The sequence below is a fragment of the Chenopodium album genome, chromosome 27, assembly GCF_948465745.1.
Source record: "Chenopodium album chromosome 27, dcCheAlbu1.1, whole genome shotgun sequence".
NCBI lineage: Eukaryota > Viridiplantae > Streptophyta > Magnoliopsida > Caryophyllales > Amaranthaceae > Chenopodium > Chenopodium album.
In genome coordinates, this window is record NC_137860.1 from 26,609,110 (window position 1) to 26,633,752 (window position 24,643).

Here is a 24,643-nt window from a genome sequence, read left to right on the forward strand (position 1 = left end):
CTAAAAATATCCTCAATAGTTACGTTTGTATCAAGGATTAGGTCCAATGCATCCAAACACCTACTTTCTCTATCAGAAATGATCAATTCTAAGTTAGAATTGGATGCTTCTTCATACCTTTTCTAACTTGAATTGTCCCACAACGAAGAATCTGTCACAACTCACATATACATCTTTTAGTTTGAAGCTCTAACATGTCCACATTTTTGGTTTTGCTGAAAAGGACTATCTTTATGTAACTAAGTTTCTAGAATAGCATATGTGCAAGTTATGATTGTTTTACCTTTCTTTGTATAACCAACAAGCCAGCACTATGACAAATAGGCAAGAATTCCACATTATACGTGTCGAAATTGAAGAAATTGTACCACTAAATCCAACTAATAGACCACATACGACCTGAGCGCCAATTAAGGAATTGAGCTAAGATACCATAATTATCTTTCAATATTAAGAATTTTTGTATCTCCATTTAGCCACTAAAATGTCCACGCTTCTCAACTTTTTGTCTAAGGCTACCGTTAATGGTGATAAGTGAATGGCTTATTTATTTTAAATATTTTAAATGAAATATGGCGTATTATTTAGAGATAAGAAAGTAAGTAATTTTACTAGATTCTTGATTTATTTTCTGATTGCCATCATAGCCTGTGAAGTATGAAAGACAGATACTTGTGGTTTCTCTTATAAAGTAGGACTAAGTGACTAACAACCAAAACAAGCAGGCTTGCCAACAAGACATGCAGGTTCACCACCTAAAACCTCAACATAACTTTGACGACATTGTTAAGTTATATTCTAGCTTATCTGACTTGCTCCTAAGCATAACTTCAATAAAAACACGAAGATATCGATAAACTCATCAACACCACCAGCTATAGAAGTCACACTAGAACATCAACAGCAATTGTATAAGTCACACGAGAATGAAAAAGTTGACAGTACACCTGCACTTTTTCAATTAACATCTTAATGTTTCAATTGACTTCTTTTTCATTCCAACCACATCGCATCTCTAATGTTGATTACGTCGAGTTTTGGTTTTTATTACAATCAAATTGAGCAGTTTTCATGCTCTTCAAGGGCCTTACTGTTTCCTGCTAATTCTCGGACAGTGAATAAAGATTTTAAGTTCTAGAAGACAAGTAGACCATTAATCAACTGCAGCGTGAAATTATCATTAACCTTCATTACGTTCAACATAAGACTCGTACAACATATATCTCTAACATACGGGAGTTAAAGCAAAGTAAAACATGCTAAACACTCCCATTTACATCAGGTAAAGATGAAGAAACAGGGCCTAAATGCTCCAACAGCTAAAATTTCTAGACCATAATCTGGTATGAAGTTCACCAATCATGTTTCTGAGCCACTTCTCCTAGTACACCATCTATCTAGCGTGGGCGAGTAGCCATATCCCTGGGCCCAACTTGTCTAACCAACTGAAAATCATTAACAAAGTAGTTAGCAACACAGAGAATACGTAGTAACATTAATGGCGACAGGAATAACAAAAAAGTACTGATATTTTCTTTCAAATCAAATGAAGGAATAATTGGAATAGCCGAAATAATGTGAATATAAAAACCTGAAAGTAGGATTCAAGTTTCCTTTTAAGAGTCGCATATTCCCTCTTCAACTGCTGAAAAGTCCTCATGCAGCTGCTCACACCATGCAAAAGCATAAGGCAAGAAATTAAAGAGCCGAAAAAAAACAAAATATAGTTCCTACACTGGCCAGCAGTTGGTGCTAAGATTTGTTCATTAAAATTTATTACGTCAAGTTTGTTGGTGTCTAATAAGGTATGTAACGATCCATGAGTAACTTTAATTGATATCTCAAGTTATTAAAATGGGCAACCGCCTTAGGTTCTTACAGAATCTCAAAAATGATCTTAAGTTAATAGCGAGAATTAGAGTGTCTTCAACACATGTAATACCCTTTTCTCAAGCTGACAGACTATTTAAGTTAGACTGATTAAACAAAGATTCCGGGACCAAGAGAATTACCCATCACTGTTTCCTGCCCTGCAATATTCTTTGAACTGATTGCATTCATTTCTCACCCTCTTGGCTCCGATGCTGCACCAACAGAAAACTATGTGGTAAGCTTTCAAAACCAAAGACTGTTACTCATAAATAATCATTAAGTTTATCAAATATGTAGCTGTTCATTTTTTTATTATGTACCTTGAGCAACTTCCTTTGAACTGTTGCATGATGTTGTCCAATCTAACAAAGTCTAGTGGACTCCTTTCCCTGTAAACAGAGGAAAAACTTTGTTACTATTGTCCATGTTATTAGCTGTTTAAGTATCAGGCTTGCTAACTGGTTACATAATAACTTGAGAATTTCATTGAAGAAAATGGCTTACATTGCTTGCTCTAGATTGGTTAGCAACCTTCCTGAATCTCTATAGAAAAGAGTTGCAACTTCCTCTACGAAATTCGGGTTGGTGTCATCCTGCAATTCTTCTAGCTGAACAAATTGCTCATCCAAAAATCCCTGCAAAACAATCCATTATTAAGCAAGGAGACAATAAAGATAACAAATTACATATCCTAATTCCAAGAACCAAGTAGGTTAGAAGGGGAACAAAGGAAACCTGATCAAAGAAAGATTGTCTCATTTGAGCAACTTGACGATGCACTTGGTTACGCTCCATTACTGTGATAGTGGTACTTGTGTAAGGAAATGAATTTGGTTGTGAGTGTACAGAGTACGGAGTACGGAATAGTGTCGGTGTGCTTTAAAACTCTCAAGTGAGGCTTGAGTGTTAGTTGATATCATAAGGACACACCAAATGGTGTTTATATAGTAGGATTCCAGGAGAGGAAAGAGAAAAAGAGAGAAGAGAGAATGTTCTGAAGTAGGGATATCAGGGGGCCACAATAAAATGATTGTGAGAGGAACGATATGGTATGGAGCATAAAAGCAACAGATAATGGATGCACTGTGAAATAGGAATAGCATTTTGCCTTTAGTTCTGCAGGAAAGAGCTTAAAAAATAAATATCAGACGGACAAACCTGGCTTGTTTGTCATTTTATTGGCCGTAAAAATTAGCTCCTGCAGATTCCAAATTTTGCTGTATTCTCCAGTGATCTGCAATAGCTTTTGATGCACTCAATTCTTATTTGATACTGTAAAGTACAAGGTTTTGATTAAACTTTTTCTCATCTTTTATACTGCGTGTAAATATCTTCACCACACTGCTTATATGGTACGCCCTGATGTAGATAGGCGTGCACCACATGCACTGACACGTAAAATGTTCAAGACTGGCACATGTAATGCATAAGCCACCCAGACACACGGTCTAGTACACAAGCCAGTGGTTGCACCAAACTCTGTACACTTGGGTGCATGATGTACTATTTTCCATTTGGTGCTCTTGAGTCTAGCTAGAATGCTCATATTCAATAAGTGTACCACCTAGAAACTGAATCAACCAAAAAGAATAGAGAACACTCTGATATGCCAACTAGCAAAGATACAAGTAGAAACTCTGCCCTTGAGTACATTAACGACCAGAAAGCAATTATAAAGCCCCTTTTTGTCAATTCTTTTCACATGAATGGGAACTCTAGATGGGCAAGAAGTATGGGGGATACTTCACCATACCTGACGATTATGATTTCTTGAGAGAGAATATTCTCTGTTCCAAAAAAAAAAAAAAAAAAAAAAAAAAAAAAAAAAAAAAAAAAAACAGAGCATATAACAAGTTAAAGTAATATAGAAAATTGATCCTTGCGACAGAAATTTGACAGTTGGGTAACACTTAACAAACCTGTACAAAACATTGTAATGCATTGACACTTTCTGATTCATCCTCATTTAAATTAACTTATACTTCATCGGACAGTATAAATTGAGAGCTTACACAGCTTTTTGAACGAAAGATGTTCAAATATTTACCTAGTGTGTTGTGTAGCTTGCAAATATAAGTAATTAAACTTTATGCCAATTAACCACAATTATCCACTTCGTTGTCTAAGAAACATAAATCAGAAGAAACCAGACCTTTATCCTCAAGCCTTTTTACCTTAAAAACACAGATTGTCACTGAACATCTACTAATATATTCAAGTTACAAAATAGGCACTTGGGCTACATACATCTTGATCAAATCTCGTCAATCCCCCAATGTAATAAAGCAAACTAATTCTAAGGGCTCTTTTCTTTATATTGATATCTATAGTAAAGTATAAAACCATAACCTTCTTATTTGCTACCTATACTATCTATTTAAAAAACAGACTAAAATGGAGTTGCCAATCATCTACCCATAACCCAATTGATGAAGTGAGGATTTCTAATGTAGGTCGCTATCAATAATTAAAAAAAAATAAAAATAAAAAAAATAAATAGAATTAAAGAACTGGGTTAATTTTTATACATACACCTATTTGACCCCTTCAACCTCTTTTGAAACCCCTTTCAGTTATTGCTTGTAATATTTTAGAAAATTGAACCTCCACAGTTGTATACGAAATCATTGTTATAAGTTATAAGTTATAACGCCGTTCATTAGTTTGGCACATTGCCTCCAACCACACATCAAAACAATCATACCAACATTTTATGTCAAGTATCAAAAGTTACAAGCCACATTATTTATTTATCTCTTACTTTTAGAAAAAAAGATACCATGCATTGTTCAGGAAATAATATTAGTTTTAAAATAAGGTTGAAATACATTCATCCCTTTCCAGAGACACAAAAAACCTGAAATTGTGGCAAAATACAGCTAATCCTAACCTGATTCAAGACAGGCTTGGGCAGCAGTTTTTTCTGGCCCTACTAATCAAGTTCAAACTATATTAGTCATGGGACTGCTCAACCAGGTCGGTTTGATAGGGGTTGAGCAGCAGTTTTCCGGCTCAAATGCTCAATGCCCTGGGAACATTTTTTTAAGTTGTGACCAGGCCCATAATTTTGTATTGAGTATGAAACAAGCCTACAATTGTAGGCAATTCATGGTAAAAAGGCACTTTAAACAATCATAAAACATATGATTCACTTAGCAAAAACAATTGCTTGGCATATACCACATTTAGTTGTGATTGCCCTACTTTCCTAACCATAAAGATCATTTTTAGGATTAGATATCATATTCTCGAGTACTATAATATTTGTAGCATAAGACAGAAGAATCTATCTTAAAAGAGCCAAAGCTAAGAATTGTTTTCCTCTTTTCCTTATTTTGGACGAAACAGGAGCTTGATTTAACAACATGTTATGAAGATTCTCATTATATTAAGAGATTGCAGATGTATCAATCACAAAAGGAATATAAGTTATGCAAGAAATGACAGGCACTCAACAAAAACAATTTATAAACAACTAGTTAACAAACAACGAATCCTACTTATTTGTAGGTTAGAATGAAAAACTAAATTTCAATTTCTAGGTGCCAACTTTTGTAATAATTCATTATCCTTAATAACCTCTTTTGGAATAATTAAGTTTAGTTTAATATGCAAGAACATATCTTCTAAAAGGCTAGTACTACCTCTAAGAGCTTAAGAGTGTCAAGTAAAACAGTGTCTTTGGAAGATGAAGGATCAAAATTAAGGGACTAACTCTTCTATATTGGGACAAATATAGGTAACACTAAACCTACCGTCCTCGTCCAAAAAGCAGAATCATAAGATTTTGACTATATTTCCTTGTTAAATTCAGGGAGAGAAAAATTACTCTTAAATTGTGCTATCTAGCAGCAACTTTGCTTCAACACAGTTGTGATGCTTGTCTAAATTTAAAATGTAAACACACTAAATTTATTCTGTTCATACAATATTATAGTAATACACTTCAGGAAATGACTTGATTTAATATATTCCTACATATATTCACCTCTTTTGAGAAATAAAGATTCTGCATAAGATACCGTAAGCTACTAGCAGTATTACTACCAACAGTATGTATTTTCCAAACCAAAAACTAATAAAAGACTCGATAATTGGATTTTTTTTTTTTTTTTTTTTTTTTTGGTTGAAAACCATTATTCTAAATTTGAGGTATCCAAAAACCGCAATTTAATTTTCATCTAATGCTATCAATTAATATGAAGTTAAAATTCTGGTTAAACAGCCAATCCCAGGATATTTCTCATTGCTCTTTTTGGTTGAAAACCATTATTCTAAATTTGAGGTATCCAAAAACCGCAATTTAATTTTCATCTAATGCTATCAATTAATATGAAGTTAAAATTCTGGTTAAACAGCCAATCCCAGGATATTTCTCATTGCTCAAGAACACTAAGTTCGATTCTTTGGGCCAAGAATACCCAAAATAGCAGACACCAACGATAAGAGAATCACTGATAACCAGAAAAGGAAAAGGTAACAATGGGGAAAAAAAGTCACAATAATGATAGATGTAAAATATTTACCTTTCAATCATCAGTCATTGTCATGTCCTCCTTGTTCACCTTACTGCAGAGAAAAAAAAAATTGCAGATTGTTAATTGGTAAAGAAAGTCCAGAGAAAAGAAGAGATTCTCCCTTTATTCTGATTCTATAGGCCAAGTGAAGTGAGAGTTGGGGGAAGTGAAAATCAGACTCCTCTTTCCTACACATGCAACCTCTACAATGTTTCCTTTATGTAAATGCGTGGTCACATCTACTCCTTTGTTAAAGAATTAGGAGTAAAAGATAGGTGTGTGGGTGGAGGGGGATCAGAATATGATCTCATGTTTCCTACAGGCATATGTAGTGGTTCTTTTCTTCAATCACTGTCTCTTATGTTGATAAGAATCCCGACCTGGACAACATTAATACTAGTAGCATGGATGAAATTTAAGCACGCAGCAACACTTACTGCTTTAAATCACTTCATGTTTGCAGCATCATACTAGGGCAAGGATAGACAAAAGCAGGAAATTCCCTTATCCTAGCCACAAACTCGAAACGTTGCATTGCAATTCCATAAATACATTCTCAGTGGAGAAAAAAAGAAAGTATGAGTACATATAAAGAACAGTAATGATCACTTGAGAAACATAAAAGAGGGAGAGGGAGAAGAGAGAGTTTTGACTATGCTTAGTATAGTTACTCCCTCCGTCTCATCATAAAAATTATATCTTGTCTTCTGCACAGAGATTAAGGAGTGAAAAAAGAAGTGAGTGGGTGTGGGGCTCAATTATAATTGGCGGAAAAACTTACTAATAACAAATGTACAATTACAATGGAATATCCAAATACTTTATATGTATAGTCTTTTATGAAATGTTGCATGCTTCAACCTACCTTAATCTTCTTTCAAAACAAAAAGAAGTATTCCAGAAATTATGTACTTTGTATTAAACTAGTCTAAACACGCTAATTATTACGTTGTGAAATTATTTACATCAAAGATGGCCTTCAACATAAAAGGATCATTTCGTACATCACCTCTAGTGTTTTACATATGTCAAAGTCTTCATGATGTTTGATACTCCTCTTTTTCTTTTCCTAATGGTTTCTGCAACAATTGGGAACTACCAGTTCAGTACTGTATATATTCCTTCCTAGGATATAATTTTAATAAAGAGGGGAAGGAGGGGGGCTCCATAAACTCTTATATACCAATATACTACAGTACTTTGAGAATGGAAACCATACTATTGGGAGGAAAGGATACATATAATTGTATTTGAGGGTTGGTTCTTGGTTTTAGTAATTATAATATTTGAACTTATCAAGCAAAGATAACCATATCTTGCAAAAGATAAGCTGCTCCGAATAATGGTGAGATGATAGGATACTGTTGAATCTTCAAGATATAATAAGGGTATTGGTACCATAAATATAGAATTTCACTTGCACAAATTAGTGCTCCATGAAGTACATGATTTATTAAGTGAATATGAAGCCTCAATAAAAAGGACTCTTGAGACACATAAGGGCTGCCATGTCAAGAAATTAGCTGCCTTTCAGGATTTTAATTTTTTTTAAAAAAAAATAAAAAAAAATAGTATTCTCTATAGTCCATCAAGAATGCGCTCACAAGAATAATCTAAGAAACTTATGCATACGATAGCAATCATATAGATGTTTGTTTCATGGCAACTTACATACGGACCTTTTTGCAGATATTCTGATTGCAGCATAAATTATTCTCATCATCAGAAGTATCCCAAGCCTGAATAGACATCATTAAGCATAGTAGCATCTACAATAAAAAGCCTTTACTATCCCTACTAGCATTTGTCTGCACAATCTACTCAAAAGTTGTACAATCTATTTGTCACTTTGTGTTACACGCACTTGGGTATGTGTGTCAACACTCAACACGGGTAAATGTTAAGTGTCAGACTCAGATATTATGAAAAGTTATCAAACTTCTTAGATCTGTTCATCTACTAGACTACTATCATATATTCATCCTCATCATCCCGAGATTGTAACTGCAGCTTAGGACTTTTTATGTAATTTCCATCTCAAGAGAGTTTCCAACTTAGTACGAGAATTTTCTATAAAAAGAATTCTTTATTTTTTCCAATTTCTTGTAATATGTACTCATATTCCCATCACGTGTATACACAACTTAATTAAGAACGATGCTTATAAATGCCACTTTTTTAAATGTATAGATTGAACTCAGTTTCTTTCATATATGATTATCTATGACTGTTGGAATAAATGTGCAGAATCAATCAATCAAAAGACAATTATATCTTTCAAAGCCTTAATCCCATGAGTGGGGAATAAATGTGCGAAACAAATGAAAGATTATTTAAAGGCTTAATCAAGGTTATAAGACATGATATATATAAAAGCCCTTTAATTGAGAAAAATAACAAATTTAGTCGAAAAATACCCTTCTTAAACATAAGCTTTAAATATCACTAGTACTTTTAAGTGGAAGTAAGGAAAAAGGAGAAGAGAAAACGTGAAAAGATCACAAAAACTATGCATCACTATCTTCATGAAATGACATGTTTTATTCCCTCTTAATTCAAAAACAATAGCTCTTCCAGAATCATGTGTATACAATACTTTTTTGAAAAAATGTGTATCCAATACTTAAATCTGTATTTAAAATCTATGACATACCCTTATTTTATTAGTATCAAATTTTTGTTAGCAAAACACTAATTCAGGGGTTATGAAGAAAACTTTTCATAATCAAACTAAATCTAATCAAAAGTCATTCAAACATTGTTGAAGATTTCGATTAAGTCATGTACTTATGTGTACTTTATGCACAAGATATGTATATAAGAGATGTAGACATTCCAAAAAAAGATGTGTGGACGATAATAGTGACTGATAAAGTAATAAATCATGCATAAATTAATACTTGTATATGTATTATAACACTAAGCTGATACTCAATTAATAGTAGATCAACCTCTAATCCTTCTCTGCTACATATATGGGAGATTAAATAAAAAATGTAGAATTGAAAGAGTAAGAGTTTTAAAGGCTGGGAAATCAATATACCTTGACCAAAGACAAAAAAGAGTTTTGTGAGCATCATATTTCTGACTTAACAATTCCAAGCTGCCAGCACCAAATTAAATATAAGTTATTAGAAAACACACGTAAGAATGCGCAATCAATATTAGGAGAAGAAACAGAAACAATAAATTTTATGTTTTCAAAAAAAAAAAAGAAACAATAAATTTTACAAGTAAAAAAATTGATCAAGTTCCAGCATTAAACCCGGGATCAAAACAAAGTATATTAGTATCTATTAAGAGCAAGTGTAAATAATCAAGGCAACTTTTCTTATAATCCTTTTTTAAGCAATCAAATTCAAGGTAACTTACTATAATTGTTGCAATTATTTGCAAGTTTTGAATACTTAGCACACAATCCAAAATTTAATTAGATCTGGGGTATATAATAATCCATGCACCGTTCTACAATTCATTCATTTAGTTTAAGGAATTCTGCACTAGTATACATGTTACAAAAGTTAAGCATTGATGTTTACAAAAATAATTAGAAATGTTATGAAAAGAAAGTAAAAGCTTGTTAAATAAAACTCCAAGCTAAAGGCCTTTTCAAAAGGACCTCCAAAGTAGTTAGGAATTGAAAAGACATTTATGTTAATTTCAATACGGATTATTCTCGTACTGGAAAAATTAGGTAACAATTTCTTTAAGTTGGAGGTGGTGGGGTGTAAAGGTAGGCTAGCAGGCAGCAGCCCACCTCTTCTTTCTAGATAAAGGGATTACATAACTTTATAATGAATCTTCACTAGTTCTTAGCTAAATTGCTATGGGTAATAACAAAATTTAGCAATTGATGAAAAGGCACTTTATATGAAACAGAATACAGTACAATATATTTAATCCTTCTAAAGAGGCAATATAGGGTCATTCAAGAAACATAATCTAAATCTAAGTTGATAAATTAGAATCACACCCTTAAGGGTTTTCCGGGTTAGGATTTTCCTTGTCCTCCCCTGCCCCCCCACTCTCTAGGATCTGGCCTGCAGATCTGAGCATACTACCTTACAATAATTAAGAAATTATATGCAGTAGAAACAATAGACAGTGAAACCTTCTAGAAACAGAAGATGGGGAGGTTATGGTGGTGGAAGAGATGCGAATGGTAAGAATTTGAGAAAAAGATGGTGCTTAAGATGACCAAAGTAGTGGCATACTATTGTAGCCAGAAAAGATATTCCCAAACAACAGGTAAGTCAGCCAGTAAAATTTCATATTCCATGAAAACGACTATTAAAAGTACCAAAACGCAAGCAGAAATAGGCATCCATTTTCAAAAGGCTAATATCAGGACCTATAGTATGCAAGAAACAACAGTAAATTAGAAAGGTGTAACCAACATAAGTAACAAATAAAAATGTATTTACATTACTAGTTAGCCATTCAATTTACAAATGTAATCATAACTTTGAAGCAGGGACCAGGAGAGAAAAACAAGAACGCATTTTGCACATGTACAAGCTTCTACAATGTTTATGCACAATGGTAACTGTAATTAGGACTAGATTAAAATTTTAAAGCGGTTTCTATTCACAGCCACAAAAGAACAATAGAAATAACTAAGATCTAGAGACAAAAATCTACTGATGCAGCAAAAATTTAGTAGAACCTCTAGAACTTTTCAGATACTGTATGAGCAGATAACATTACACCACAACAATGAGATCAACATTAACCTTATATGAAGTGAAACGTCTAAAGAGGTTCCTTCTCGGAACATGATAAAAGATGGTCATAGGCATCTTTACTCAGTTACCCCTATCACAAAGAGTCTCTTTATGTAATTATGTTAGACCCTAAATCCAAATTGCAATAACTTTCTGCCACCTCACAACAAATAAGAAGTACAAACAACAATTGTGCTATTTTCTTATATCCATTATAATCAAAAGCTAAAGAATGATTGGTTTCAATCAATATGAAACAAAAGATAAAACCTGCAACTAGTAAAGGAAGATAGTAACACATAATACGTTCTATGAGCAACAGACGACAGTATATGTGATGACAGACAAGAGATAATTTCCTAGTTTAAAACTGTGATACTACATGCTGCTTCTGAGTTTCTAGATTCTTCTTAGTAGAGAATAATACATATAACTGACACTACAGACAAAGTTATATGCCAATTATATACCTTCTATTCAATTTATTCCCTCATCCCCACTGACCCCACCTTAATATCATGTTCTAAACAACCACAACATGCTTTTCCCGTTGATATATATGATATCAAGTATGATGATTCTTCATTACCAACAAACCAAGCTTGAAGACTAGCAAGGATTGAAGGACCAAGGTAGACATTGCAAAATAAATGAAAACCCAGACTTCAGCAAATCATAAGTACGGCCAAAATGTAAGATCAATGAGCCCATTTTAAATCCATGTCTGCTTATACAAAAGAACTAACTAAATCAGCTAAGTGCTTATGTCAGATTACAAGCGATCAGTAATGGCCCTGAGCAAATCACTTCGCACAGCTTTATCAAAAGAAACTAAAAGCAACCACAGAATAGAATCTCCATAATTCTTACACAAAACAAGATGTTTCAATCTTTCCCAACTTAGGGGAGGGTTAATTGGTATAGAAAATAGTACAATATTTGTTGTATGAAAAGCCAAAACCCAACTTTAATGGAATTAAATCTTCATGTCTGGACCACTTGGAAGATACACTACATAAAAAAATAAATAAATAAAATAAAATAAAATATTCAAATAGCCTAGAGCCACTAATAGAAGAGTTAAAAAGGAAACTAAGGGTTGATAATAAGTGATAACCATAGCCCAGCTAAGGCTTTATAGCAGTACAGAATGAGCCCCGAGATAAGCATTTAATAGCCAAGTGCTAAAAAATGGTCTGCACAATAAGCAGTGACCTATTCTTCATACAGGTCACATAATGGTTTATAAGTTTTATAATAGTCAGAGGCTGCAGAGAGTGTGAGTTATTAATAATTAACAGCTCATCACATTGACTGATTTCAGCTGATTAGATCAGGAGCAAACTGAACACAAATCATACAAAAGCAAACACAGTTAAATAGTCAATAAGTAATACTTTTAGCACTGTAAAAATTATTGAACTTGGAAAGATCTTTGATGGCTGTTGCTAGTATCTATCTATAGATAGGGAATTGACAAAATGTATAAAGTTCAATGGTTTCCAGCACATGATAGTCTCCTCACATACATAAGAAAGAATATCACATATAGTCCAGACAACAACTATCTAATTTAATAACTGTATCTCACAAGAATAAGACTTCGTAAATCATAATTAAAAAAAAAAAAAAAAAAAAAAACATATTCTTTGCCATGGGGAATCTTCACAATGTAAATTGAATTTTAAGATATTATTTGTTAGCAAATACAAGTAGCTGGAATACCCAAAAACAAAAAAAAAAAGCCATGTAGAAACCACAAAGAGAAACATGCCTAGGGCTTAGGAAAATCACCAAGCAGGCCACCCTTCAGTTCTGTTGATAATAAATCACTGGACAAAGTATGTTTGCATTTCTTACATGGGTGCTAATATACTGGATGCCTTTTTAAAGCACATTTACATACTACATTTTCGTTACACCTCATATCATGGTGCAATTAGCAAAGGTAGTTCTTGTAATATTGCTCCATTTGAGACTGAAAGCAACCTATTGGCAGTTTACACTTACTTTGTCCCCTAAAGATTGCCCCATTACATTTGTTTGGGTCAAACTTCAACAAAATTTGACCACAAATTCTCATTAATCTATTAAAAAAAAAACACTCGCGTAGGATCTTATTGAATGCATTTCGATGTACATTTTTTAAGCTGCATTTTTTTAAGAATTTACATGTCCAGAAATGGGGATATAATGATTAAAAATGTGTCTTAAAGTCTTAGAGACCATGAAAAGTCAAATGGAGCAATCTTTAAAAGACAGAAGGAGTAATACAGTACAATGCATGAGAATCTCATCAATCCCTTTTTTCCAATGCCAATCAAACAGAATAAATAACTTTTATCCCCACATGCTTGCACCCCATTGTTTCTCTATGAGATATACAACCTCCGTTAATAGTCATCTGCAACTTTGGTGTATTATTTATGAGATATAAAATATTCTTAAATTGCAGATAATAATTAACGGAGGTAGTACATAATAGCCTTTTGTTTAACCTACTCATGTCATATATCCCTTTTAGACTTTCACGGACAACAATTGTCACATTACTCAAATCCGCCATAATTTAAGACTCTTCATAATTTCACTAAAGGTCTAAAACCCTTTCTTCTTCTTAAGTGAAGTAGCTTACGATTGCTCTGCACGCTAGCTCCTCTATGTCTTTGCTTCGTGCAGCCTAATTAAAAAGGGGACAATATTTTCCTCCATAAATGTTACCACTTGTAACAAAGCTCAAATAAAAATTAGGACTCGTATTTTCAATAAAACCCTTTAAACCCCCTCCAATTCATTTGGTTTTTTTACGCTTTGACCATTTTTCTCTCACGAAAAGATTACAAATGTAAAAATCAAAAAGGAACGGATAATCATAATCTATTCCATACTCCAATTATATAGAAAAATTGTCTGGAGAAGAATCTCATGATGAAAATAAATTAGATTAAATGGGTACAACAATAGATTTGATTAACTACAAACTATTCCATAAACAAGATTATAATTATTACATAAATACGATATAAGCAAGCAATTGAAGCTTAATAAAGGAAGAATTGGCTTGATTCAACCCTTGAAACAATTAAATTGAACAATATAAATGAACAACTTTGAAAAAGGGGCAGAAATTCCAAATAAAAAAACCCTAATTATCGGGTAACAAATCAATTAATTCAAAAATCAAGCAGAAATCTTATATATTACTTACAATATTTGCGCCGAATTTTATTGAGAATGATCAACAAAGGGAGCAGACAGTTGAACACTACTGCGATCACTTCAAAAATGGCGCCAAAACATAGCTAATGACGTCTGCAACATTTGTTTTAATTAAAGCTTTAAAACCACAATAGTGATGTATTAGGAGTGTAGGACTAATGGCCTACTAAAACCCCAAACTACTAGTGGCAAAGGTTGAGGGCTTGTATAGAGACGTCCTAAACACTTAGGTTCGAATCCACTTTTCTATTGTGGATATTTTGCATTTTTTTTTTTTTTACAAAGGGTTTTTCTAGTGTATTGAAATACAATATTTGCGTAATTAGTTAAAACCAAATAAATTTTAAAGTACGATTAAAGAAAATCAATAAATAATCTCAACTTTAAATGGGGGTGTTCAGCTTGTATCAACTCTAGTCATGCGGAATGAGAGTTAAGTATAAAACAGGGGACTCAATTGTTGCAAAGTATGGGGAAAGGGGACTCAATTTATTTTATGGAGGAAAAGGGGACTGAGGTTAAATTTCCAGTTAAAGGGGTGTTTTTAGGTGACTTAACTCACATTTAACCCAAGAAGAATTAAGTCCCTTGTAAAGAATTAAGTCTCTCATTATTGTCTTGATTAAACCAAATGAATTTAGTACCTTCATTAATCATTCTTTTTTTTTTTTTTTTTTAAAGAAACGTGAGGCTTAATATTAATCAAGGAGTTAAATTACATCCAGGTCCACAATAGTGGATACACTATGCGGAAAAGAACTCAGAAACAATTGTTCAACCCCACCCATAGAAACTAGCCTGGCAACTAAGTGTGCAACAACATTCCCCCCTTTTTTCAAGAAAAGGCATTAAAGCCACCATTCAAAACATCAATATCTTTTTTTTTTTTTTTTTTTTTTGAAATATCAAAACATCAATATCTTCAAGAACTAGATCAGTAGGAGTTCTTCCATTACGAGATAACACTCCCCTCGCTGCACAGTGCACACTCAGCTCTTACACCTCCATGTCCACCCGAGACAGCAACATTATATGATCTGAAATATAATCGTTTGAAATTAAGAGAGTGCAACAACAAAAGCTTTGTTTTTTTAAAATTTGTTATCCAAAAAAATAATTCTTTCAATAATAATTTCTTAACAAAAAAAAAAAAAACCAAAGCATGTTCTTCATCTTCATGGTTATAGCTTATTTGTCTTTCTTTTGTAGCAGAAGCACACATCAGTAGTTTCAATAGATACTTGCAGAGCCCTGAAATTAAAAATAAATTATGGACTGTATTAAAATAAAAAATTAGGGACTCAATTCTTTACAAATTAAAATATTAACAAAAAAAAAGCATACTTTTTTTTAATTGGTTAACCAAAGGGACTCAATTGTTTAACCAAGGGGACTCAATTATTTCCCCTTAATTAATTAAAACCCACCGATAACCCAAGCCCGTTCTAGCCCAGTCCCCTTTTCCTCTTTAAAATAAATTGAGTCCCCTTTTCCTATATTTTGCAAGAATTGAGTCACCTATTTTAGACTTAACTCTGCAGAATGACCCTACATCTATAAATAGTTATGCAAGCCAAGGAATGATCCTGCATTATATTATAAATGGTGATGCACGTTTTTATATGATATATGTAGTATATGATTTTATTTTTTAATTTTTTTATTTGTCAAGATGAATTTTGTCTATTACACGATTTGATTTCATGTGTTGAAATCTGAATTTCATAATGATTATGTATAGATCCATGTCAATCTAGCGGAAATGATTATTTCTCATTTTACTTCTTGGCAAAAATTTTGCTCTATTGGTTTATTTACAAGTTTATCATGAGATATCTTAGCCTTTCATAACTACATTAGGAATTTCTAATCAAGACAATAGCACCTATTATAAATGGTAAAATACCAAGCAATGATTGGTGTAACTAGTTGGAGGTGCGCCTTGAAGGTTTGGAAAAAAGGGGGGGGGGGGGGGGATATAAGAAGAAATAAAAAAATTAAGGTCTTGTATGGTAATTAGCTGGTAGCTGATTGATATAACTGATTGTATTAACTGGTTTGATTAATTGGTAGTGGTTACATTAGCTAGTTTGACTAGCTGATGTAAATAGCTAATTGTTTAAAAGTGTTTGGTAAATAATTGGTTTTTTTATATATAAAAGTTGAAATAGCTGTTAATTGTTAGTTGTCTCATTATATTCAAAACCTAAAAAACTAATTGTTCAATAAGCTAATTTCAAGGCTATAATGATGAGCTTTCTAAAAGAGCTTTTTAAACTAAAAAAGCTCTTTTAATTTAATAAGATATTTACCAAACACCTAAATTAACTCTTTACTAAACATAACCTAAGAAAAAAAACAGCTCTCCAAAGCTCTTTACTAAACATAGCCTAAGAATAAAATCAAGATAATCCAACTCAAGTTTGATGATGTTTTATCTCCCCCAACTCTTTTCGCATTCTTGTCATTGTTGGAGATATTCAATGAGGGTTGACCTAGCTTTAAAATTGTTGCATTTATCAACTAAATTTAAAAGCTTAATTTTACCAACAATGTTCTGATGTCGATTCACACATATAAAAAGAAATACAATACTAATAAAATGCATGGTAGCAACAAGAAATATTGATAGCAAGGTTGATACTAATAAGATTGACCTACCTACTGATTTGGCAATTGGTTTAACCATGTGATGGTAGGTTGTTATCTCTCTTTGTGCATGAAATGTGTGATATTGTGGGCCCTTCGTTTCTTTTTTCTCTCCATCTCCTTTCTTCCCACTTCTCCCTGTGCTCATTTGGTTTCCTCTTTCAACCACCAAATTCACTCTTGTTCTTGTATAGTCATAAAGACCACAATTGATATTAGGGCTAGCTCATAGGGAGAGCAGCCCTCTCTCTTTTTATTTTTTTTTATTTTTTTTTTTACGTGATAAGGTCAACCGGATCTCAAATATAAGCTTCTATCACAAGAAACCTAACTGACAGTGTCCTTGAGGGATATGGATGGGATTTGTCGCTGATGAGGATCGAATCTCGCATCTCGAGGATGGGAGGTGACCTCCTATGCGGCTGTGCCACTACACCATGAGGTCCCTCGGCCCCTATTTTGTGGGGCCCACATCTTATTTATAAAAATCAAAACAAAAAGCTGTGTTCTCCATCTTTAAATTATTGTAAAATTTTCCTTAATTCTCTCACCTCTTTTACTTCCTAATTTCTCATCTCCTTAATTTAATAAATATGATCCTTAGAATTTTATAGTTATTGCTCATAACTATTCCCCATATATTCTTATTCTTCCCAATTAAACATTACCCACCACCATGTCCTTCTTTACCACAAATGAAATGAGAAGACATGCATGAAACAATCTGCAGCAATACATGGTGTGATTAGTCCTGATAATATCTAACTATTTGGTTATAACTTAAAATTTCATGACAATAGAAGAAAAGAGAGGGTATCCGATAACCGACAGGAGAAATACGATACTTCAAAGCTGATGTACAAGATGGGCATTTTGTTTCATTCTATTTTTTTTTTCTCAATTATTGAAATATTCTAGTTTTCTTACAGGGAGAAAGAATGTAAATCAACTAATAAAATTTAATCTATTAGGTTCATAAGCCAAAGACAGAAGAAAGCTAAGAACTTCTATCAGCACCCTATTACCAGCTACAATAAAGATAGTTTACATCAGACAAATCAGAAGATATCCAACAGATGGATAAAAGATTCTCTCCTTCATATCCGTCAGACTGCTTGAATCACGCTGTTCTTTCCTTCAGTAAGGTCTAAGCTGCTAACAGGAACACTTGCATGAAATGCTGATTGTCGAGATGGAGCACTAAGAAGACTAAGAGAGAGCTGAGGAGGAACTACATGGGAATTTTCAGTCTCACTGAGATTGAGTTGAGACAGTCCCACAAGTTCATCAACATTCACAGGTTCTTTCCGAAGCACTGGGGTGGGCTTTAGGACCTGATGCTGCTGTGAGATTTCACCCATTTTATCCTCTTCGGGGTGGATTGTGGGTTGTGTCCAGAAGGGTGGATATGGAATGGGTACATAGAAAGCGGGAACAGAAGGTGTCAAGTTGTTTGGGAGTGACTGAGTCTCATTATTTGCTTTAACTTCTTCTGTGGAAGTGGCTTCCATGGGCTCAGGCTCAGTACTAAGAGAGAGATCTAATGATGGCAGTGAGGTTGCGTTATCAGTTTCTCTAGGTTCAGGCGGAGGGGGGAGTAATTGTTCTTCAGGCACAGTCTCAGGCTCTTCAGTTACCTGAAACATAGGAAATATAACAATATGGATTAAATGACCAAAATTGTTCAATAAGTTCTTTTAAAAACAATTTTCCGAGTATGAGCATGTACATCCAGATGAAATTTAGTAATAAATAATTATTTCTAGAATAATAAGTGGCTAGGAAATCAAGGCCTAAAACATGGTTAGTGGGAAAACAGTTCAAAACTATGCACATATAGTACTATTAGGCGAACTCTACTTCTTTGTGTTTAAATTGTAGCAGTATTGTTAACCATTCACTCATGAACCCTACAAACCTATACAAATTCAACTCGAACAAACTAATATGCCTTAAACACAAGGCACTATTGAGTATTGAAAAATAAATTCTAAGACTTCTAAACATACAGACAACCAGTGTATTACAGGCCTCAGCCCTACAGTGCAATAAATCATTAGCTAGAGAGACAAACCACGAGCGATTTAGCAAGTAGGAGATTTGTTCTCTTTCAGACATGGGAAAACCTTCAAGATACCACACAGCATGTTATAAATCAGACCAATAGACTATTGCTGCCTCATAAATGCAATCTTAGTATGAGTTAGCCAGATACTATGGTGGATCTATAGTGACAGCCATCAAATTGTCAGTTACTGAACTAGCTGAAAGTGAAGCATAAGGCCCCATTCCACACTATTGTTTCCAAACATTAACATAACCAACTCATACATGTGGATTTCTAGGTAGCAAAGACACTTCTAGAAGGCGGCATGTTCTGTGTCCAACACTCAAAGACCAACAGAACTCAGATACATGATTGAGTTGTCGTGTCCACCTCCATGCAAATATTACATTTACTGGCACCTCAAATGATAGTATTGATGGATTTGTAAGGAGATACAAAGGGCAATGATAGACAAAGTCAGGCAATAAGGTAGAAAGTGGACCTTGGAATCACCACTAAATACATTATTGTAAAGAGAACAAACAAAAAAGGGTATAATTGTCCTTAAAGAGTCAAATGTAAGCAGGCTCATAGATTTGGCCATGACACATATATGAACAATATACAGTCAAAGAAGAGACTAACTGTTGACTATCCTAAATATCTCTCCACATCTCACATGTCCCCATGTTCATCATTTAATAAGGATAACCAGAAATGACAAGCAAATCCCAATGAGACTATTTTTTCTTTCACAAATTTACCAACTTTCTTATGTAAGTGACATCTTAAACTTATTAGTCCGTATTTTTTTTCTAATTAAAAAAATCAGGTTCTACATTCTTGTCACCTGTTCTGTGCTGCAAAAAATATCATGAATTAATACTGAGATACCAGACGATACATTGCCACTTGTTCATGCAAAATTTATGTTATCCATGAAGCTTAATTCTCTATTTATTCACAATATGGGGAGGATACAAAGAAAGGTGAATACAAAATGGCGTCGTATACATGCCATTACCATCAGTGTAGCATAAAATCAGGGTAAAAAAAAAAAAAAAAACTAACCATGTCAAAAAGGCTAGATCTCCTCTTTCTATGACTGGCATTCTTCTGTCGAATATAGTACTTCTGAGCATGACTTGCCACCTGGGTAGGAGTCCTCGACACCACATAACTGCGTGCAATCCCTCTCCAATCTCCTTTACCCAACTTCTGCAGACCAATTAAGAATAAACGATGCTCCTCCTCTGTCCATGGTTTACCTGAAAACAGTATTACAACAGCAATCTTATATGATAAGATGAAATCATTCACATTTGCAGTTTTCAGTTCCATACAAAGAAGAGAGGAAAATAGCAATTCAGATATCAGGCCAATTGGCCAAACTATATGATGAGATGAAACTCATTCATATCTACAGGAATGATGAACGTTCACATCTGCAGATTTCAGTTCCTCGCAAGAAAAGAAAATAGCAAGAGTTTACTTCAATAAGATTATAGGCAAACAAATTTAGCATCTAGGAAAACTGTAATTATCGAAATCAGGAAAAACAACATCTTTGCAGCAAACCATATGTCTATGGTTTGTCTCCAAATACAATGTAGCTTAAGCAAAAATCACGGAAGGGGGGAGGAGGGCAATCAAAGCTTCATCAGCTGATTAAAAAATCTTCCAAAGTTTAGGTAGACTCCATATAGCTGACAGCCTGACATGGACACATTCCACAAGTTCATAGTAAAAGGGCATAGAGAATTCAGAAGACAAAACCACAACCATCAAGACAGGTGCTAAAACCAACAAAAGAATGTCAACAAGGTTGGCAAAAACAATTTCAGTTTATGAAAGCATGTGAGGCCATTCAAAGCTGAGGAGATAAAAGGGTAGTGCTAGGCAACCTTACTATACTACCAATGAACTCACGAGTATTCTCAAAACATTATTGATGCACGATGTTGGAACAACATGAGACAAATCAGGCCCCGCTTTTTAACATGGTACGCCAGCCACTGCCTGTCCTACTCCTACCTATCTCAGACAATGGGCCAACCCAAAGGCAACCAGCCTCTGGCACCCTTCCCTCATATCTATCCACACTCACACCAACCTTCCTCCTTCCTCCCCCCTCCCCAGTGAAAATTGGACAAGATGAGAAAGAGCAGCTACTCCCTCACCCTAAAATACATATCTTATCTTGCTCATCAATAGTGTTTCTTGCTTTTTCACTAATTACACCAAGTCATGACACACCAATCCAACTGCTCCCTTCTAATCCACCTGCAACTCCAAGGCCATTCACATGAAATGTTCAGGAGTCCTGAGTTGACACCCAGCAAACATCTCGGTCTTCGTCATAGGCCATTCATGCGTAGTAGTTGCAGAATAAAAACAAGAAATGTAAAGTCACTTTTCGCAGTTGGTAATGCCACCATTATCCATGCTCATTGCTGCAACCCAGCAGTCAGCAACTTCTTGAAACATACACCGATACAAATTGATGAAATTAAACATACCCACCATCACATTGGTCAAATATACAGAGCCCCAAGATCAGCAAATGTTGTATATGCACCTTGTGACTACTGAATTCAAACAATCTATAACTTTTACGTGACTAAAAACACACTGCCCTTCTACAGTGCATTAGCACATCCTTATGAGTCATGCCCCGTATCATTAACAATACCACATATAAGAGACATTCACACACAATCAATTATGATCAGAAAGCTTTGATTAGTCCAAGAACCTACAAAACTCTCCCAAAAATCTGAGTAATCAATGGAACAATACTAGAGACATGGATCCCCACAACAACATGACTCAATACAGCGAATTATCTCAGCTTGTACTGTCGTATGCAACAGTATACCTTGAACACACATACTACTAAACTAATCTTCTATTAGGATAAGGGGCTATCCATAAATTCTCTAATACCAGGACCACCAATGCTTAAAATTATAAAAAAGCGTGAATGTCTAATCCCCTTGAGAATCAAGCATTACTATTCAACAGCACAACCACCAACATCTTCCCATCAAAAAATTCCGATAACAAAATAATATGTGGAACATCTATACACTCCCCCAAAATCAAAATGGGCTGATAGCCATTTTCCCAATATACCATCCATCATTCCTTTCCAACAGACCAACACAGCAACACCACAATTCCAATATTTGGTTTCTATGCACAGGTGTAACATCTTATATCTATCCCCTTCACTCCCACCTCTCAACTACTATACTATGATCCTGAATTACGTACTATTGTATGGTCCCAGACTAGTACATCCTTCACTCACAACCCTCTCACGCGATCACGCCCTTCAACTACTATCATATGGTCCTGGACAAGGAGATTACGTAATATTGTATGATTCCGGACTCGTACTCTATTCACTCGCAAGAGTCACAAGGCTCACAACTCCCCAGCAGGCCAGCACTAAAAGGGTTATTTGCTACTATATCAATATCCTTTAAAGAGTTTATCACATTAGTATAATTGGAATTGGAATTGTCAAGTTATTTAACATACGGAATACATATGATTAAAAACAAGTTACAAAACCAGAACCAACTGTATCCATCATCATTTATCACTAATCCACCAACTTCATCATAATTTTTTTTAAAAAAAAAAACAAAAAAAAAAACAAAACAAAAACAATAATTTTACCAACTGATATCCACTTGCTCAAATCCCACATCACATATATTGGCTTTATCCTAATTTCTCAAAACCATACTTAAATGCTTAAAATAAACACATAAAAATCAACAGATATTTACTCATTGCACAACCAAAAATAACATTAAAAAATACCCAAAAAAAGCTAAAAAAATACATAAACAATCCAAATAATCAATTTTAAAAATTTAAAAAAAAAAAAAAAAAAAAAAAAAAGACCCACCTTTCTTCCTCTCAGAACGACGATTAGATGAGCAAGAAGCATGATTAGGATCATCAGAAAGATACCCATGATCATCAGAAGCAGAATTAGCATTATTATTATTGGGTGAAGCAGCAGCTGATGAATTTGAGTGACACAACGACAGATTTCCCATACTTGCACTCTTCTTCATGAATGACCCATCTGTCAGTCTCACCCCAAACAACCTAACCCCACCACCACCACCTCCGCCGCCGCTCGCGCCGCCGCAGACGGAAGAGCCGCCGGCGCCGGCGGTTGAGCTAGCGGTGACGCCGCCGCGAGTTGGGCATGTTCGAGAGTTATGACCGTTATTTGAACAATGAGAACACCGCCTTGTCATGGTGGAGTTAAATGGGTTTGTCAATTTTTTCAGAAAAAATGGATTTGCATGTGGGGTTGTAACAAAAATTAAAACTTTTTTTTTTGGAATTTGGGTTGATGAAATGAAATAAAATGGTGAGATTGGAATATGATTTATGAATATATAATTGTAAAATTGGGTAGATTGGATTGGATTGGATATGATTGAAATTGGGTGTATTTGATTAGATGAAATTTTTTGAATTTTGATTTTGATTTTGATTTTATGATTTGAAGAAGAAGAGTAAATAGATAGTGAGTGATTTTTTTTATTTATTTTTTGTGAAGTTTTTGTGTGTTAATGAAATATTTATAGGAGGAAGAAAGAAAGAAAAAGGGGGATAATTAGTTTCCAAAAAAGGGAGTTATAAAAGGATTATACAGTAAATGAGAGGAGAAGAGATCAAGGAGGAGAATGAATTAACGCGGTGTGTGTCATGTGTGGAGTGAATCCAATGTCCTGCCTGCTTTCTTTTTCCTTTTTATTTCGTGTTCATACTATGTACGGAGTATTATACGTAGTATTTATTTATTATGAAATGGAGGGAGTATTATTATTATCGACCAGAAACTTGTAGTGATATTTTAGATCTAGTTTTGGTTATTATAAAGATTGTTGTTATTGTAAGTGTCATTGTTGAGAGGATAAAACATGAGGTTTATACTATTATGTAGTAAATGTGTAATTCTAATATATTAGCTGTAAGTGAGTTAAATGCAAAGATAATGCAGAGTTAGTTTTTAAAAACGTAAGATAATGCGGAGAGCTGGAGACTTTTTAAAAGGAAATGTTACAACTTTGATGTTTATATTATTTATAACAACGCGTTTAAATAAAATAAGTAACATCTGTGTAAGGTAAGAGATCGAACATAATTTGTATTAGAGGGAAAGAAATCAAAGATTAGACAGATTTTAATTATAAGATACAATTGTACAGCTTTTGTACGATCATTAGAGTAATTATGGATAGATATTACCAGCTAAACATAATCTTGACAAGGAGTAGACAACTGTACTATCCTACTCTTTATGAGTTTGTTATGGTACTGATCTACTCCTAGGATTAATACAAAGATTATGCTCTCTTCACTTTATTTAATACGAGTATTTATACAATTCCGTAGTATATTTGCTTGACTTAAAATATATTTTTAGTGAATTCAATTTACTTAATTAAAACTTATTTTTACTAAATTTAAATTGTTTTTAGAGATTGAAACTTATTTTACCTTTTTTTTTTTTTGAAACAGAAACTTATTTTACTAATTAGCTACTCTTGTATTTGTTTATTAATGTCGTTATTTTTTAA

General features: G+C 33.8%; 2 protein-coding genes across 2 annotated transcripts; both read right to left on the reverse strand.

Moving 5' to 3' along the window:
• Positions 1-1,146: 1,146 nt before the first annotated feature.
• On the reverse strand, positions 1,147-3,056 carry LOC145621005 (histidine-containing phosphotransfer protein 4-like). Its single transcript, XM_081675745.1, has 6 exons — positions 2,608-3,056; positions 2,377-2,507; positions 2,193-2,261; positions 2,013-2,084; positions 1,592-1,664; positions 1,147-1,445 (listed from the first exon to the last, which is right to left on the reverse strand). Exons 1-6 carry the CDS (start codon positions 2,665-2,667, stop codon positions 1,398-1,400), a joined length of 453 nt encoding a protein of 150 aa, XP_081531871.1. The 5' UTR covers positions 2,668-3,056; the 3' UTR covers positions 1,147-1,397.
• A 14,798-nt stretch (positions 3,057-17,854) lies between these two features.
• LOC145619369 (transcription factor MYBS3-like) lies at positions 17,855-23,672 on the reverse strand. The gene is made up of 3 exons (XM_081674048.1): positions 22,951-23,672; positions 20,100-20,296; positions 17,855-18,618 (listed from the first exon to the last, which is right to left on the reverse strand). Exons 1-3 carry the CDS (start codon positions 23,309-23,311, stop codon positions 18,088-18,090), a joined length of 1,089 nt encoding a protein of 362 aa, XP_081530174.1. The 5' UTR covers positions 23,312-23,672; the 3' UTR covers positions 17,855-18,087.
• Between the last annotated feature and the right edge of the window lie 971 nt (positions 23,673-24,643).

Coding starts and splice junctions, on each gene's coding strand:
- LOC145621005 (XM_081675745.1), bottom strand. CDS start 2,667: ATGGAGCGTAACCAAGTGCATCGTCAAGTTGCTCAAATGAGACAATCT. Junction 2,262..2,376: donor ACCAATCTAGAGCAAGCAAT/GTAAGCCATTTT, acceptor CTCTGTTTACAG/GGAAAGGAGTCCACTAGACT. Junction 2,085..2,192: donor TTCAAAGGAAGTTGCTCAAG/GTACATAATAAA, acceptor CTGTTGGTGCAG/CATCGGAGCCAAGAGGGTGA.
- LOC145619369 (XM_081674048.1), bottom strand. CDS start 23,311: ATGACAAGGCGGTGTTCTCATTGTTCAAATAACGGTCATAACTCTCGA. Junction 20,297..22,950: donor TCGTTCTGAGAGGAAGAAAG/GTGGGTCTTTTT, acceptor TACTGTTTTCAG/GTAAACCATGGACAGAGGAG. Junction 18,619..20,099: donor GATCTAGCCTTTTTGACATG/GTTAGTTTTTTT, acceptor CCTATGTTTCAG/GTAACTGAAGAGCCTGAGAC.